At 38.2% G+C, this 15,578-nt stretch overlaps 1 protein-coding gene across 2 annotated transcripts in view; it reads left to right on the plus strand.

Moving 5' to 3' along the window:
- ADAM9 (ADAM metallopeptidase domain 9) overlaps window positions 1–15,578 on the plus strand; it is a 123,811-nt gene that overhangs the window by 83,012 nt on the left and 25,221 nt on the right. For both annotated transcript variants that reach the window (XR_001007499.1, XM_011993380.1), the window contains exons 15-16: window positions 7,885–7,990; window positions 13,797–13,980. Coding sequence is in view for 1 of the 2 variants with exons in the window: in XM_011993380.1 (XP_011848770.1) it covers window positions 7,885–7,990; window positions 13,797–13,980 (290 nt within the window). In the remaining variant the exon portion in view is untranslated. The remainder of the gene's footprint in view (window positions 1–7,884; window positions 7,991–13,796; window positions 13,981–15,578) is intronic.

The raw sequence follows: 15,578 nt of genomic DNA on the forward strand, positions 1-15,578 counted from the left end.
CTTGCTTCTCTAGTTCTTTTAATTGTGATGTTAGGATGTCAATTTTAGATCTTTCCTGCTTTCTCTTGTGGGCATTTAGTGCTATAAATTTCCCTTTACACACTGGTTTAAATGTGTCCCATAGATTCTGGTATGTTATATCTTTGTTCTCATTGGTTTCAAAGAATATCTTTGTTTCTGCCTTCATTTTGTTACGTACCCAGTAGTCATTCAGGAGCAGGTTGTTCAGTTTCCATGTAGTTCAGTGGTTTTGATTGAGTTTCTTAGTCTTGAGTTCTAGTTTGATTGCACTGTGGTCTGAGAGACAGTTGGTTATAATTTCTGTTCTTGTACATTTGCTGAGGAGTGCTTTACTTCCAACAATGTGGTCAGTTTTGGAATAAGTGCGATGTGGTGTTGAGAAGAATGTATATTTTGTTGATTTGAGGTGGAGAGTTCTGTAGATGTGTATTGGGTGTGCTTGGTGCAGATTGAATTCAATTCCTGGATACCCTTGTTAACTTTTTCTGTCTCGATCTAATGTTGACAGTGGGGTGTTGAAGTCTCCCATTATTATTGTATGGGAGTCTAAGTCTCTTTGTAAGTCTCTAAGGACTTGCTTTATGAATCTGGGTGCTCCTGTATTGGGTGCATATATATTTAGGATAGTTAGCTCTTCCTGTTGAATTGATCCCTTTACCGTTATGTAGTGGCCTTCTTTGTCTCTTTTGATCTTTGATGGTTTAAAGTCTGTTTTATCAGAGACTAGGATTGCAACCCCTGCCTTTTTTTTTGTTTTCCATTTGCTTGGTAGATCTTCATCCAAATCTTTATTTTGAACCTATGTGTGTCTCTGCTCGTGAGATGGGTCTCCTGAATACAGCATACTGATGGGTTTTGACTCTTTATCCAATTTGCCAGTCTGTGTCTTTTAATTGGACCATTTAGCCCTTTTACATTTAAGGTTAATATTGTTGTGTGTGAATTTGTTGCTGACATTATGATGTTAGCTGGTTAATTTGCTCGTTAGTTGATGTAGTTTCTTCCTAGCATTGATGGTCTTTACATTTTGGCATGTTTTTGCAATGACTGGTACTGGTTGTTCCTTTCCATGTTTAGTGCTTCCTTCAGGATCTCTTGTAGGGCAGGCCTGGGGGTGAAGAAATCGCTCAGCATTTGCTTGTCTGTAAAGGATTTTATTTTTTCTTCACTTGTGAAACTTAGTTTGGCTGGATATGAAATTCTCGGTTGAAAATTCTTTTCTTTAAGAGTGTTCAATATTGGTCCCCACTCTCTTCTGGCTTGTATAGTTTCTGCCGAGAGATCTGCTGTTAGTCTGATGGGCTTCCCTTTGTGGGTAACCCAACCTTTGTCTCTGGCTGCCCTTAACATTTTTTCCTTCATTTCAACTTTGGTGAGTCTTACAATTATGTGTCTTGGAGTTGCTCTTCTCGAGGAGTATCTTTTTGGCGTTTCCTGTATTTCCTGAATTTGAATGTTGGCCTGCCTTGCTAGGTTGGGGAAGTTCTCCTGGATAATATCCTGCAGAGTGTTTTCCAACTTGGTTCCATTCTCCCCATCACTTTCAAGTACACCAATCCGACATAGATTTGGTCTTTTCATATAGTCCCATATTTCTTGGAGTCTTTGTTCATTTCTTTTTACTCTTTTTTCTCTAAACTTCTCTTCTCACTTCATTTCATTCATTTGTTCTTTAATCAAATGAAAAGAGTAAAGATACTCTTTCTTCCAGTTGATTGAGTTGGTTACTGAAGCTTGTGCATTTGTCATGTAGTTCTCGTGTCATGGTTTTCATCTCTATCAGGTCGTTTATGGACTTCTCTGCATTGGTTATTCTAGTTATCCATTCGTCAAATCTTTTTTTCAAGGTTTAGTTTCTTTGCGCTGGGTTCGTAGTTCCTCCTTTAGCTCTGAGAAGTTTGATTGGCTGAAGCCTTCTTCTCTCAACTTGTCAAAGTCATTCTATGTCCAGCTTTGTTCCGTTGCTGGCAGAGAGCTGTGTTCCTTTGGAGAGGGAGAGAAACTCTGATTTTTTGAATTTTCAGCTGTTCTGCACTGCTTTTTCCCCATCTTTGTGGTTTTATCTACCTTTGGTCTTTGATGATGGTGACATACAGATGGAGTTTTGGTGTGAATGTGCTTTCTCTTAGTTTTCCTTCAACAGTCCGGACCCTCAGCTGTAGGTCTGTTGGAGTTTGCTTGAGGTCCACTCCTGTGAGGCTATTCCCAGTTAGGCTCTCCCAGTTAGGCTACTTGGGGATCGGGGACCCACTTGAGCAGGCAGTCTGTCCGTTCTCAGATCTCAGCCTCCTTGCTGGGAGAATCACTACTCTCTTCAGTGCTGTCAGACAGGGACGTTTACATCTGCAGAGGTTTCTGCTGCTTTTGGTTTAGCTATGCCCTGTCCCCAGAGGTGGAGTCTACAGAGGCAGGCAGGCCTCCTTGAGCTGTGGTGGGCTCCACCCAGTTGGAGCTTCCAGGTCGCTTTGTTTACCTATTTAAGCCTCAGCAATGGCGGGCACCCCTCCCCCAGCCTTGCTGCCGCCTTGGCAGTTAGATTTCAGACTGCTGTGCTAGCAATGAGGGAGGCTCCGTGGGCGTGGGACCCTCCTAGCCAGGCGCGGGATATAATCTCCTGGTGTCCCGTGTGCGAAGACCCTTGGTAAAGTGCAGTATGAGGGTGGGAGTGACCCGATTTTCAGGTGTTGTATGTCACAGTTTCCCTTGGCTAGGAAAAGGAATTCCCTTCCCCTTTGCGCTTCCCCGGTGAGGCAATGCCTCACCCTGCTTCGGCTCTTGCTGTTTGAACTGCACCCACTGTCCTGCACCGACTGTCCGACATGCCCCAGTGAGATGAATCCGGAACCTCAGTTGGAAATGCAGAAATCACCCGTCCTCTGTGTTGCTCACGCTGGGAGCTGGAAGCTGGAGCTGTTCCTATTTGGCCGTCTTGGTGCCCCACCCCACTTATATGGTACTTGAACTAGGAATCCCTGAGTTTATCATCTTCTTTCCCTACTTTGTCCGGTAAAGTAAGGAGCAACCACTCAATCTCCTGCTGTTAGTATGAGAAAAAGTTTTGAAGGTATCCTATACATAGTTACCCAGATCCTTGCTTCTCGTAAATGTCTGATTAGGAGTCTCTAGTGGTGATATGTTTTTGTACTGCAATTACCATATCATGCTATGAACTATCAGTACTGTGTTTACTTTTGGAAATAGAGTTGTAGGTGTCTTTAAAAATCTAATCAGATTAGATAGCCCATTCTAGAAACCTTGGAATTGGTTCAGAAAACTCATTCTCAAAGTTCTGTTCCTCTGGAACCCCTGTTGGTCCAAAATCTGAATTAGTTAGACTGCAGAAAAACAATGTCAATTGGATATATACATATTATGTATATATTTATTCATTTATTATAAGCAGTTGGCTCATGCGAGTATGGTAAGCAACTGAAAATCCCAGATTTGTAGGATGGTTTGGCAAGCTGGAGACACAGAAGAGATGATAGTTTAGTTCCAGTCCAAGTTTGAAGGCCTGAGAACCAGGACTGCCAATAGTGTAATCAGTATTTATCCTGAGATCTTTCACCATAGTCTGAAGGTGAATCGTTGGCTCTTTCCCTTTTGAGTCTCCTGTTTGCATTTCCCGTATTATCCTTTTTCTTGGTTTATTTCCTCCTTTCATGGAACTTTCGTTTCAGTAGTTTCCTTAGATAGGGTAAATTAGAGGTAAATTTTTTGAGATCCTTCAACTGTGAAAATGCTTTTCTTTGGACTAAATACTTGATTGATGGGGATGGAAATCATTTTCTGTCACAGTTTTGAAGCCATTGCTTTATTGTCTTGTAGTTTACAGAGTTGCTGTTGAAAAGTATGAAGCCATTCTGATTTTTGTACCTAGGGTTTCCCTTATCCCCTCTGAAAAAGCTTGGAGAATGATCTCTTCAAGGTGATATGCCTTGATGTGGGTTTGTTTTTATTCACCTTGCTGTGTAATTGGTGGGTATATTCAATCTGGGAATTCATTTTTTTTTTAGTTCCGGAAATTTCTTCCCTTTCATTTTTTTGGTGTGATTTCTTTTCCTGGATCACATATTATTTGGATATTGGATTTCCTAGATTTCCTTGGATATTGGATTTCCTTATCTTTTCTGTCTTTTTATCTGTGTGGTTTTTTTTTGTTTGTTTTTTTTTTGACCTACTGTCTGAGCAACTTCTTCAGCTTTATCTTCTAACTCTTTTATTGCGGTTTTCATTTCAGGCACTATGATTTTAGTTTTCAGAAACTCTTTTATATTCTCTGAGTTTTTTTTCCCCACTTCTTTTTAAGAAATAATCTGTTCTGGGCCAGGTGCGGTGGCTCATGCCTGTAATCTCAGCACTTTGGGAGGCTGAGGCAGGTGGATCATGAGGTCAGGAGATCTAGACCATCCTGGCTAACATGGTGAAACCCCGTCTCTACTAAGAATACAAAATAAAAAATTAGTCGAGCGTGGTGGTGGGCGCCTGTAGTCCCAGCCGCTGGGGAGGCTGAGGCAGGAGAATGGCATGAACCCGGGAGGCGGAGCTTGCAGTGAGCCAAGATCATGCTACTGCACTTGAGCCTGGGCGACAGTGTGAGACTCCATCTCAAAAAAATAAATACATAAATAAAAAAGACATAATCTGTTTTTATTCCATGCATGAAACATCTTCTCTCATGTTCGTTAGTATGTTAATGATAATTTTTAAAAACTTTCCTTTCTTCTGCGTAACCTCGTTCCAAACATTACTTTTTTCTTTGTTTGAATTTCCGTCTTTCACATTAGCCATGTTCCTCATCTCTCCCATAGTCCCCGGTCCATGGGAGGGGAATAAGGAGCAGAGGGGTCACTCTAGGCTCATGGGGGAGGCTTGTTAACTGAAAACTTTCCTATAGGGTGATATGGTTGAACTTTTTAATTAGGGAAATGCCAAAAACCACATCTTTAGGTTTTTTTTCCCTCTTGGGCTTGTTAGATTCCCTTATGAAGACCTTATCTATCTGCATCCTGGAGGGCCAAGACCTAGCTGTCAGCCGGGCGTGGTGGCTCATGCCTGTAATCCCAGCACTTTGGGAGGCCGAGGCAGGTGGATCGCCTGAGGTCAGGAGTTCTAGACCAGCCTGGCCAACATGGCAAAACTCCATCTCTACTAAAAATACAAAAATTAGCCTGGCATGGTGGTGGGCACCTGTAATCCCAGCTACTTGGGAGGCTGAGGCAGGAGAATCACTTGAACCCGGAAAGCAGAGGTTGCAGTGAGCCAAGATCACGCCATTGCATTCCAGCTTGCGTGGCAAGAGTGAAACTTCTCCTAAAAAAAAAAAAAAAAAAAAAAGACCTAACTGTCAGCATTCTGGGAGTTAAACAGGAGGTGAGGGAAAATAAGACTGGGACCTCAGTATGAGGCAGGCAAATGTTCAGTTCATCCCCTTGTATTTAGAACAGTTTCTGTGCCTGTTACTGTGCCTGGTATCTCTTGACTCCTGGAACCTTGTGTTTTACTCTCTCCAGAAAATAAAACTCCAGTCTTTTGCCAGGGTAGAGAAGAGACAGTCACTTGACTTCACAAAGATGGGAGGTGACTTGTGGGTCAAACTGCTTCTTAAACAGGTTTAAAATTTTTCCTCTTTATTCCGGCCACCTGCCCCTCCTTATTTTCTATAGCCAGAGGTACCTGTTACTACCAGTTTCTTTTCTTGGAGGAATTCTGTGTGTAAAAAGGGTTGATCTCAGTTTTTTCTGTTGCCAGCTTAAGATTCAGTTTTCTGAGATACATTGAGTCATTTACTACTTCACCAATTTCTTTTTGGCTTCTAAGTTTTGTGCAGTCTCCTTTCCCAGTTCCATTGTCTATAGGTTTATGAATTAAAAAAAAAAAAAAAAAAAAACGACTTTCTTTGCTTCTGTGGGATTTTAGGAGGGGGGGGGAAATACATGCATATATTCAGACTTTTTACCTGAAGTTTGTTGATGGCTTCTGATTTTAAAGATAAGTCAGTTCTGGTGTTATAGGTCTAGTTTTCATTCCTTTGAACATTTGAACTTGTGGAGAATAAGGATTTAAAAGTCCTTCACGAGCTTATGCATTCTCAAATTCCTTATATGTTTAGTACACACCAAATAAATATTTATCAAATAAATGAAGAACTTAAGAGCTAACATAAGAGAAGGTATTGACGCTTACTATCAAATTTTACCCTTAAAAAAACCTTATGAGGAAGGCAGGGCTCAGAGGGCTAAATGAGGTCACACAGCAGAAAGCAGCAAAACCATGATCTCAGCCACCATGAGAATGGTGAGCTGATGAAGACTTACTGCTAGAATTTATCAAAGACATTGTTAAAAGAAGATACATTGGTTTACTTCTTAAATGGAAATAGGATATATTGAAATATTGAATATACAAATAAGCAAAAGGTAGAAAATAAATAGTTCTACTGTCAATATTCTGGATAAGTAACTGTTGAAAATTTCATGAATATCTTTCACTTTTTTTTATGCATATGAGTGTATAATATACAAAAATGGTGTGATATTGACATACTGCTTTAAAACTTGCCCCCTTTCAGCCTGGACTGCATAGCAAGATTCTGTCTCACTTAAAAAAAAAAAAAATTAGGTGTTGTGGTGCATGCCTGCATTTCCAGCTACTTAGGAGGCTAAGGCAGGAGGATTACTTTAGCCTGGGAGGTTAAGGCTGCAGTGACCTATGACCTTGCCACTGCATTCTAGCCTGGGCAACAGAATGAGACTCTGTCTCAAAAAAAAAAAAAAAAAAAGGCTAAAATGTAACTGCCTGTTTTCAATACTAACAATAAATTGTGAATACTTTTCCATGTTAAACATTTTTCTACAACATTGTGTTAATGATATACTGTAATTTATTTAAACAGTGAACAGTGTTAGCAGTAAACTTTCGTATAGTTTAGTTGTGGCCTCCATTTATCCTTCTGGATAAATTTCCAGAAGCAGGATTGCTGTATTAAAGGCTTCTAAGACATTTCAACATGATCTCCAGAAATATTATACCACTTTATACCTTCATTAGCTATAAGTGAATATTCATTCCTTCAAATGTTTCCAACATCAAGTATTTCCATTTTTAAAACTTTGCCAATTTAATAGCATTTTGCAGCATAGGCAACATAGCAAGACCCCATCTCTACAAAAAATAAAAACAAAAATTAGCCAGGCATGGCGGCATGTACCTCTAGTTCTAGCTGTTTGGGAGCTTGAGGTGGGAGGATTTCTTGAGTCCAAGAGTTCAAGGTTACAGTAAGCTATGAACGTGCCACTGCACTCCAGCCTGGGTGACAGAGCGAGATCCTGTCTCTTAAAAAAAAAAGAAAAAAAGGAAAACAAGAATAGATTGTTACTTTGTCATCTGTCGTGTTTGTCAATGTATCTAATTAGTAGGGACATCTAAACCAAGCATCCATTTATGATAAATGAAAAAAACAAAAGTAATAGCTGGCAGTGTTTTCTCCAACCCTTCCTAGCTGATCTAACCAGTGATGCAGTTGATTTATATGTGAGAGCAATGAGAATGAATATGCTGCAAATGGTACTCTACTGTGCATGCTTTTTAATTTATTTGTAATTTGTTATTTAATAGTTTTTCTTTTAGGGCCTGAATGTTTGAGTCCAGGCTAACTTTTAAGTACAATTTAAGCTTTATTTTTACATTTTGTCATTACATATGAAATGTGCAACAAAAATGTTTTATGTGTAAGGCATGAAAGGTTTTCCGTGGCATTGAGGCCGTTCATCCAGGTGTTTAGACTGTTGTAGGGAATGCTTTTATTTCGAAAGCTAAATTGCCATAACTTTTTTTTCTTTTTTTAAATGTTTAATGTTACAGAAGCCAAGGCTGCCCCCAAAGATTGTTTCATTGAAGTGAATTCTAAAGGTGACAGATTTGGCAATTGTGGTTTCTCTGGCAATGAATACAAGAAGTGTGCCACTGGGTAAGTGGAGGTGCAGTCATAACGGAACATGAAAGATTATAAGATCCGTCATCTCTAGTATCTTTTTTTTTTTTTTTTGAGACGGCGTCTTGCTCTGTTGCCAGGCTGGAGTGCAGTGGCGTGATCTCGGCTCACTGCATCCTCCGCCTCCCGGGTTCAAGTGATTCCCCTGCCTCAGCCTCCTGAGTAGCTGGGACTACAGGCACATGCCACCACGCCCGGCTAATATTTTGTATTTTAGTAGAGATGGGTTTTCACCATATTGGCCAGGATGGTCTCGATCTCCTGACCTTGTGATCCGCTCGCCTCAACCTCCCAAAGTGCTGGGATTTTAGGCGTTAGCCACCGTGCCTGGCCATCTCTAGTATCTTTTACGACTGCTCCCTGTGACCGCTGATTTTCTCCCCCTTAAATACCTGACTTTTCAAACATTTTACAATACAAAGCTTCAGAGAGACTCTGGTGTTAGGAAAAGAACTGGTAACATAGTTTGTCCCTTTAGACAGCAACTACAGTCTAGTGGTTTTTAGACTCTTATTTTGTTTATCCTTGATTTATAATAAGAACCCCAACTAAACACCGTTTTCATTTTCCTTTCAATAAAAGATTATGTTACTAAGTCCCAAATAAAGGAACCTGCAGAATAAACTCTGAACTTCGTTATTTTTTTCTAGCTTTGTATAATTTCAAAATGATGAATTAAAACATTTTATATTTCTACAATTAATATTTGCTTTTTGTAAAACATTAATAATAAAACATTACAAAGGAGGAAAAAGTCATCTATAATCTCAATCCATGTATGTTCACTAATGTCAGTGGAATTATTTTCTTCTTCTCACTAATATTTTATATAATTGGAATTATTCTGTAATATTATGCATTGCTTCTACCCATTCTACCTCCTATGCTACCAGTTAGGCTAAGCAACTACAGTGAAACAGTGCTTGCTAAGAAGAAATAGCAACAAAGACCCCCATGTCACTAAATCTGACAGTTGTTTTCAGGTCTTCATGCTGTAATACTTAACCTGTCAGTAGCATTCAATTATGCTGGCCATTTTTTCCTTCTTGAAGAAACCTCTTTTTTTTTTGATGATTGTGTAAAATATTCTTCTTCTCCCCCGACCCCATGTGATTTCGTTTACTTCTGTGGCTTCATTTGGCCCCCTCTGTGAGAAACTCCAGCCCTGCTGGCCTGCATGTGGCCTATGGCCATAGGTCTCTGCACCTGCTGTTCCCTCTGCTCGGCATGCTCTCTTTCCCCCTCTCAGCCTGCTCAGTTCTTCATCCTACAGATCTCAGGTGAAGTGTGGTTTCCCCACGGAAGACTTCTTCCACTTCCTCAGCAGGACCAGCTCTCCCTCTGACAGGTGTTCTTGATGCTGTTTGTTTCTTTTTCACAGAATTTGATATATTTTCATTATTTTTTAGTTCATAGTATTTTCTAATTTACACTGTGATTTTTTTCCTTTGACTCGTGTTGTTGAAAGCCTATTGCTTAATTCCCCAGTAGTTGGGAATATACTGGTTATCTATTTGGTTTTGATGTCTAGTTCAATTCCATTGAGAACACATTCTATATGATTTCACTTCTTTAGAATTTATTGAGATGTGCATTATTTAATTACACTTGGAACATTCATCCATACAGACTAATATATGGGTCTGCCCCTTAATACCAGACCAATATATGGTCTGTATGGGTAAATGTTCCATGTGTAATTGAAAGAAAAAGTATATTCTGCAGTTGTTAGAGGTGTTATTCTATAAATGTCAAGTTAATAGTCTTATTCAAATCTTTCATATCTGTGGTGTATGTGTATTATATATGTTCCTTCAATTTCTGAGAGAGGCATATTGAAGTCTCCAGTTATGACTGTGGATTTGTCTGTTTATCTTTTTAGGTATGTAAATTTTTGCTGTATATCTTTTAAATTTGTTACTAGGTGCATACACTTTTAGGATTTTTATGCCCTCCTGATGACTTGGATGGCTTTAGCAAATTTATCATTAGCAAATTCTTTTCATTTCTGGAATATTCTTTTGAAGTATTTGTCAGTTTCATTAATTATGTGGCTCTTTTGTTATCACTCTTCCTCACCAAACTGTAAGGTTCAGTGACGCATTTTATCTTTTGCATTTAGCATAATGCCTGGAGGAAACATAATAAATGACTATTAAACATTGAATGAATGAAGGTACAGATGATATGGATGAAGAATGAATGGGTGGAGAATTAATATAACTGATTGAATGAACTGATTCAAAATCTAGGGATAAGTGGATTAATGCACACTTGGAAAGAATTTGCTAGATTCTTGTCTTTAGCCTTGTCTGGTTTCATATTTTTATGAATATCTTGTTGAAAATAGCAACTATACTTATCAAACTTAAAAATTACTGAATAACTCATTTAGGAAGCATTTTATAATAGTAATATACAAACGATATAGTCATTAAGAATATACATTTGAAGTTAGACTCTTTGGATTTGAATCCTGATTCAATCACTTAACGTCTCTGAGTCTTTGGACAAGTTACTTCACGTACATACCTCATTTTTCTGTTCGGTAAAATGGGGATAATAATGGCACCTGTTTCCAAGTGTTGTTTTGAATGGAATGAGTTAATGGGTGTTAGTACTAAGAGGAATATCTGGTTCATTGTCATGTTCATCATCATCATCATCATCACTATTTTTATTGTCATCTTCATTGTAGAATGTGTAAAATCTAGAAAAGTCTTTTCTACCCGTTGAAACTACCAAAAACATCTAGAAACGTTTAAAGAAAGTATTCATATATGGTCCTACCATCCAGAGATACTCTCTTAAGTTTTTGTTATATTTCTTTTTTATGTGTATATACATTTATAAACATAAGCCACATGTTTACTTTCACTAAAAGGGTCATCTTTTGGTACATAGATAATGTCATTTTTTCAAGCATTGTAAAAGAGAAATTCCAAATATACTGAGGAGTAGAAAGAATAGTGTGATGAATACCAATATATCCCAGACCAAGATTGTTAATGCCTTATCATTATTTGCTTCATCAAGATTTTGCTGAACCATTTTAAGTAAATTACAGACATGATACTTTACTCCTAAATTCCTCAGCATCCATCTTCAACAAATAAGGCCATTCACATGATCACATCACACCTAACAAAATGAATGATTTCCTAATATCATCTAGTATCTGATCAATATTAGTATTTCCATAAGTGTCCTCAAATTGTCTTTTATAGCTTGTATTTATCGACATCAGGACTCAATCAAGGATCAAACATTGCCTTTAGTTGTTATGTCACTTAAGTCACTTTTAATCCAGAATACCTTTTAGACTGATTTTTTTTTCTTTTCAGTGACTTTGATGTATGGAAATGTCTGGGCCAGTGGGCTCATGTTCTGGATTTGTTTTAGTTTCCTCTTGGTGTTGCTTAACTTAGTTTCTATCATCTGAATTTTCTTTAAATCAGAAGTTAAGCCCAAAATCTTTTTTTTTTTTGAGTAGAGCCGCACTCTGTCGCCCAGGTTTGGAGTACAGTGGCATGATGTCGGCTTAGTGCAACCTCCATCTCCCAGGTTCAAGTGATTCTTGTGCCTCAGCCTCTGGAGTAGTTAGGACTACAGGCGTGCACCATCACACCTGGCTAATTTTTGTATTTTTAATAGAGATGGGGTTTCACTATGTTGGCCAGGCTGGTCTCGAACTCCTGACTTCAAATGATCTGCTTGCCTTAGCCTCCCAGAGTGCTGGGATTACAGGTGTGAGCCACTGTGCCTGGCCCTAAACCCAAAATCTTAATTGAATTCAGGTTAAATATTTTTGGCGAGAATGTTCATAAACAATGCGTTATATCAAGGAGTCACTTAGTGCTGAGTAGTCTTATTAATATTAGTGATAGTCAGTGGCAATGACCAGATCTTACTATTGTGGAGTTATGCTTTTTAAAATTGCAGCTGTCAGGTGATATGTGGAGTGATGATTTTGTGCCGTGTAAATATCCAGTTCCTGACCAGTGTTTCACTTTATGGATGATCCTTGCATGAAGCAGTTATTTTACTGAGGGTTGTAACTGAATTTTCTTTTCTGTTAGTATTATTCAACAGTGAACATCTCTTCTTAGTTTTGTTAGCTGTTTACATTTCTTATTTTATGAGCTGCCTGTTTACATCTTTGCTAATTTTTCTGTTGAAGTGATTTTCTTTGTCTTAATGATTTGTAACAGCTTTTTATATTTTAAGAGTATTTTCCTTTACTCTTTAATGTATCACCAAGCCTATGTATGAAATACTGAGTATATCATAGCAATGTGAATTTTGGTAGGCTCCAACAGATCTTAACTGAGGTCTACTTTATGCCACACTTTGATTTTGAGGTTTTCATATCTAATTTCAGCCAATTATGTGAGATAGGCTTCATTTATCTCATTTTTTTTCAGCTGAAGAAACTCAAGCTCAGAAAATTTAAACACTTCTCTCAGGTCAGCTAGCAAATAAATGGTGACTTAAGAATAAATGTAAAGTTGGGACAAAATTATTAACTCTTAAATGCAGGATGAAGGAAAGATGAAGACTTAATAGCAGCACATGCAAAAATTAGGAATTTTAGTTAGTGATATATTCAAGGACATCAATAATATAATGTAGTTATAAAAGCTATTGTAATTTTGAACTTAATAGAAGTACAGTATCTAGAATAAACAAGAGCTCCATTTTTTTCTTTGCTCACCAGGCTGTCACTGAAATTTCATGCTCCATTCTGAGCACTATGCTTCAAGAGGCAGTGAGGCAAACTGGAACATATTTAGGAGGGAGCGTCCTTGTTACATGAAAAGTGATTGTAGGATAGTGACCTGGTGAAGTAAGTATTTAGGAGCTGCATAATAATTATCCTAAAATAGCTGCTGTGTGAAAGAAGGAAAAGATACCTATGTAGTCTCATGGGGAAGATCTGGGACCAATGAGGAGAAATGTTTTGCAGAGGTAGATTTTTACCTAATAAGCAAAAGAACATGATGGGAACTAGAATGGGCAGTTTCAGGAGGGTGCAAGTTAGAGATATTGGGAAAAAATATCCTATGATGACTGGGCAGTGATATCATAGAGAAGACTCAGATGTAGAGTAGGTGCTTGGATCAGATGACAATCAGTTAAACAGGAAATCTCAGTACAGCATCATAAGAGTTATTGACCTAGAGTGTTATGAAAGGATATAGGAAGGGCATTTAATTCACACAGCCTTGGCAATAAGAATTATGGTCAGGGAAGCCTTCATAGAGTTCCGATATTTAATTAATGAATTCACGAGTTAATGAATCGATTCTTTAAATAAGTAACCAAGAGTTAGCCAGGCAAAGAGGGGTGGAATCCTTTCTTAGTTATTTTGCATTATAAAATCTAATTTCTGCTTTATCATAACTCTGTAAGAAGACATAATTGAATTTTGATACTGCTATATTATTTTCTGTATAATAGAATTTATAAAATTATACTTAGAAACAACTTTATTAGACTTTTGAGCTCTAGACAGACAGTGAAGAAGATTAAGTGTGGTAAAAGAAGCAGCATGAGCACCAGCTGGTACCCTAATTTGCATCTTAGCATCCACTTAACTCTTTTTCCCCCTTTTCTGCCATGCTGAAAGAGAGCTACTTTGACCTCTCTTGCTCTCATACACTTTCTTTGTTAAGATTCCCTCCATAGCAGCAAGCTCTGTCCATATGCAAATATATAAATTTCTTCTTTTGTTGTATATACTGGATGCATTTTATGTTGCATTATTTCTCTCTCTTTATAGGAATGCTTTGTGTGGAAAGCTTCAGTGTGAGAATGTACAAGAGATACCTGTATTTGGAATTGTGCCTGCTATTATTCAAACACCCAGTCGAGGCACCAAATGCTGGGGTGTGGATTTCCAACTAGGATCAGATGTTCCAGATCCTGGGATGGTTAACGAAGGCACAAAATGTGGTGCTGATAAGGTAATCAAAATATTTTTTATTTACAAAGTAAAATGAAAAAAGTTAAAAAAATTATACATAGTAAATGGTTGCTCTTTTCTGATTGTAAAAGTAATCTAAATTCATTATAGAAATTTTAGAAAATACAAAGCCACCAAAAGAAAGTTAAGAACTCTAATTCTGTCATCCACATTTCTTTACTGGGGTCAGATAACCAGTGTTTTCCACTTTGAAATATACTGTGCATGGTTCCCTTCCCTACTGATATGCTACAATTTATTAGCCAGTTTGCTATTATTGGGACACTTTGGCGATGTCCTGAATTTCAGGGTGTGTGTCTGTGTGTGTTTCTGTACTAGAAATGTCACGGAACTTGTCCTGCCCATGTTTCTAACCACCCGAACTCTGCTGTTTGGATTAGATACAAGGCCAGAGTCAGTCAGCCCATGACTTATTACTAGTGGTTTCATATGAGAAGATGCCCTGGACCAAATTCCTTTTTCTGGAGAATATAAAATTAAGGAGGGTAATTAAGAGTGTGGGCAGAAACTGTAAAAATTCTTTGAGAGATGCTATGAAGTAGGAGCTGGGGTAGAAGGGATGTGGCAACCTTAAGCCATATACAAGAGATATGAGGGGGCAGGATTGTTGAGTAAGTTGAAGAAACCAACTCAGAGGAGAGAGAGAAGGAGGATATATATTTGATTATGTAGCCCATGAAAAAGAAAAGTGGGTGAACCTTCAGGTTACTTCACTTTCTCCCAAGTTTTCAGTTCCAATTCTGTTTCTCACTTCTTTTTACAAGAAGATCCATATATTTTTGGGCCTGTCCTTGCAACTAAGTAAACTTGATTGTTGCAGTTGTTATAAACAACGATAAGAGATATATACATTTAAATTTTTGATAGAAAGTACAATTTTCCTTTCAATAAGGTGGTAACAATCTATATCCCATCCTAGGCAACAGAATAAGACTCTGTCTCAAAAAAACAAAAACAAAAACAAATTGTGCTGAAAGGCTCATGACAAAAACAACTCTGACACACTCTTATCTAATCTGCCAGTCTAGACGCCTAAAGGCAACTGCGGTTACTTCTGTTAATTACCTCCCTATTTCAAATTAGGGCCAGGCACAGTAGCTCATGCCAGTAATCCCAGCACTTTGGGAGGCTGAGGTGGGCGGATCACTTGAAGTCAGGAGTTTGAGACTAGCCTGACCAACATGGTGAAACCTTGTCTCTGCAGAAAATACAAAAACTAATCAGCGCGGTGGTGCATGCCTGTAGTCCTAGCTATTCAGGAGGCTGAGACAGGAGAATCGCTTGAACCTGGGAGGCACAGGTTGCAGTGAGCCGATATTGTGCCACTGTACTCTAGCCTGGGCAGCAAAGTGAGACTCCCATCTAAAAATAAAATAGAATAAAATAAAATAGCATGCTATTTCTAGATTTATCTATTTTAGACATTATCCACTAGTTTTATTTTTGATAGATAAGAATTCAATTTTCTTATGCAACTCCCAGTTTCCCTGCTCTACCTTTTCAATATAAGTGCTTAATATTTGTGTAATTAATATTGAGGTGTTATTGAGTCAGTCCACAACAGCTCAGTGTACCCTG

Source organism: Mandrillus leucophaeus, unplaced genomic scaffold (genome assembly GCF_000951045.1).
Source record: "Mandrillus leucophaeus isolate KB7577 unplaced genomic scaffold, Mleu.le_1.0 Scaffold111, whole genome shotgun sequence".
NCBI classification, from domain to species: domain Eukaryota; kingdom Metazoa; phylum Chordata; class Mammalia; order Primates; family Cercopithecidae; genus Mandrillus; species Mandrillus leucophaeus.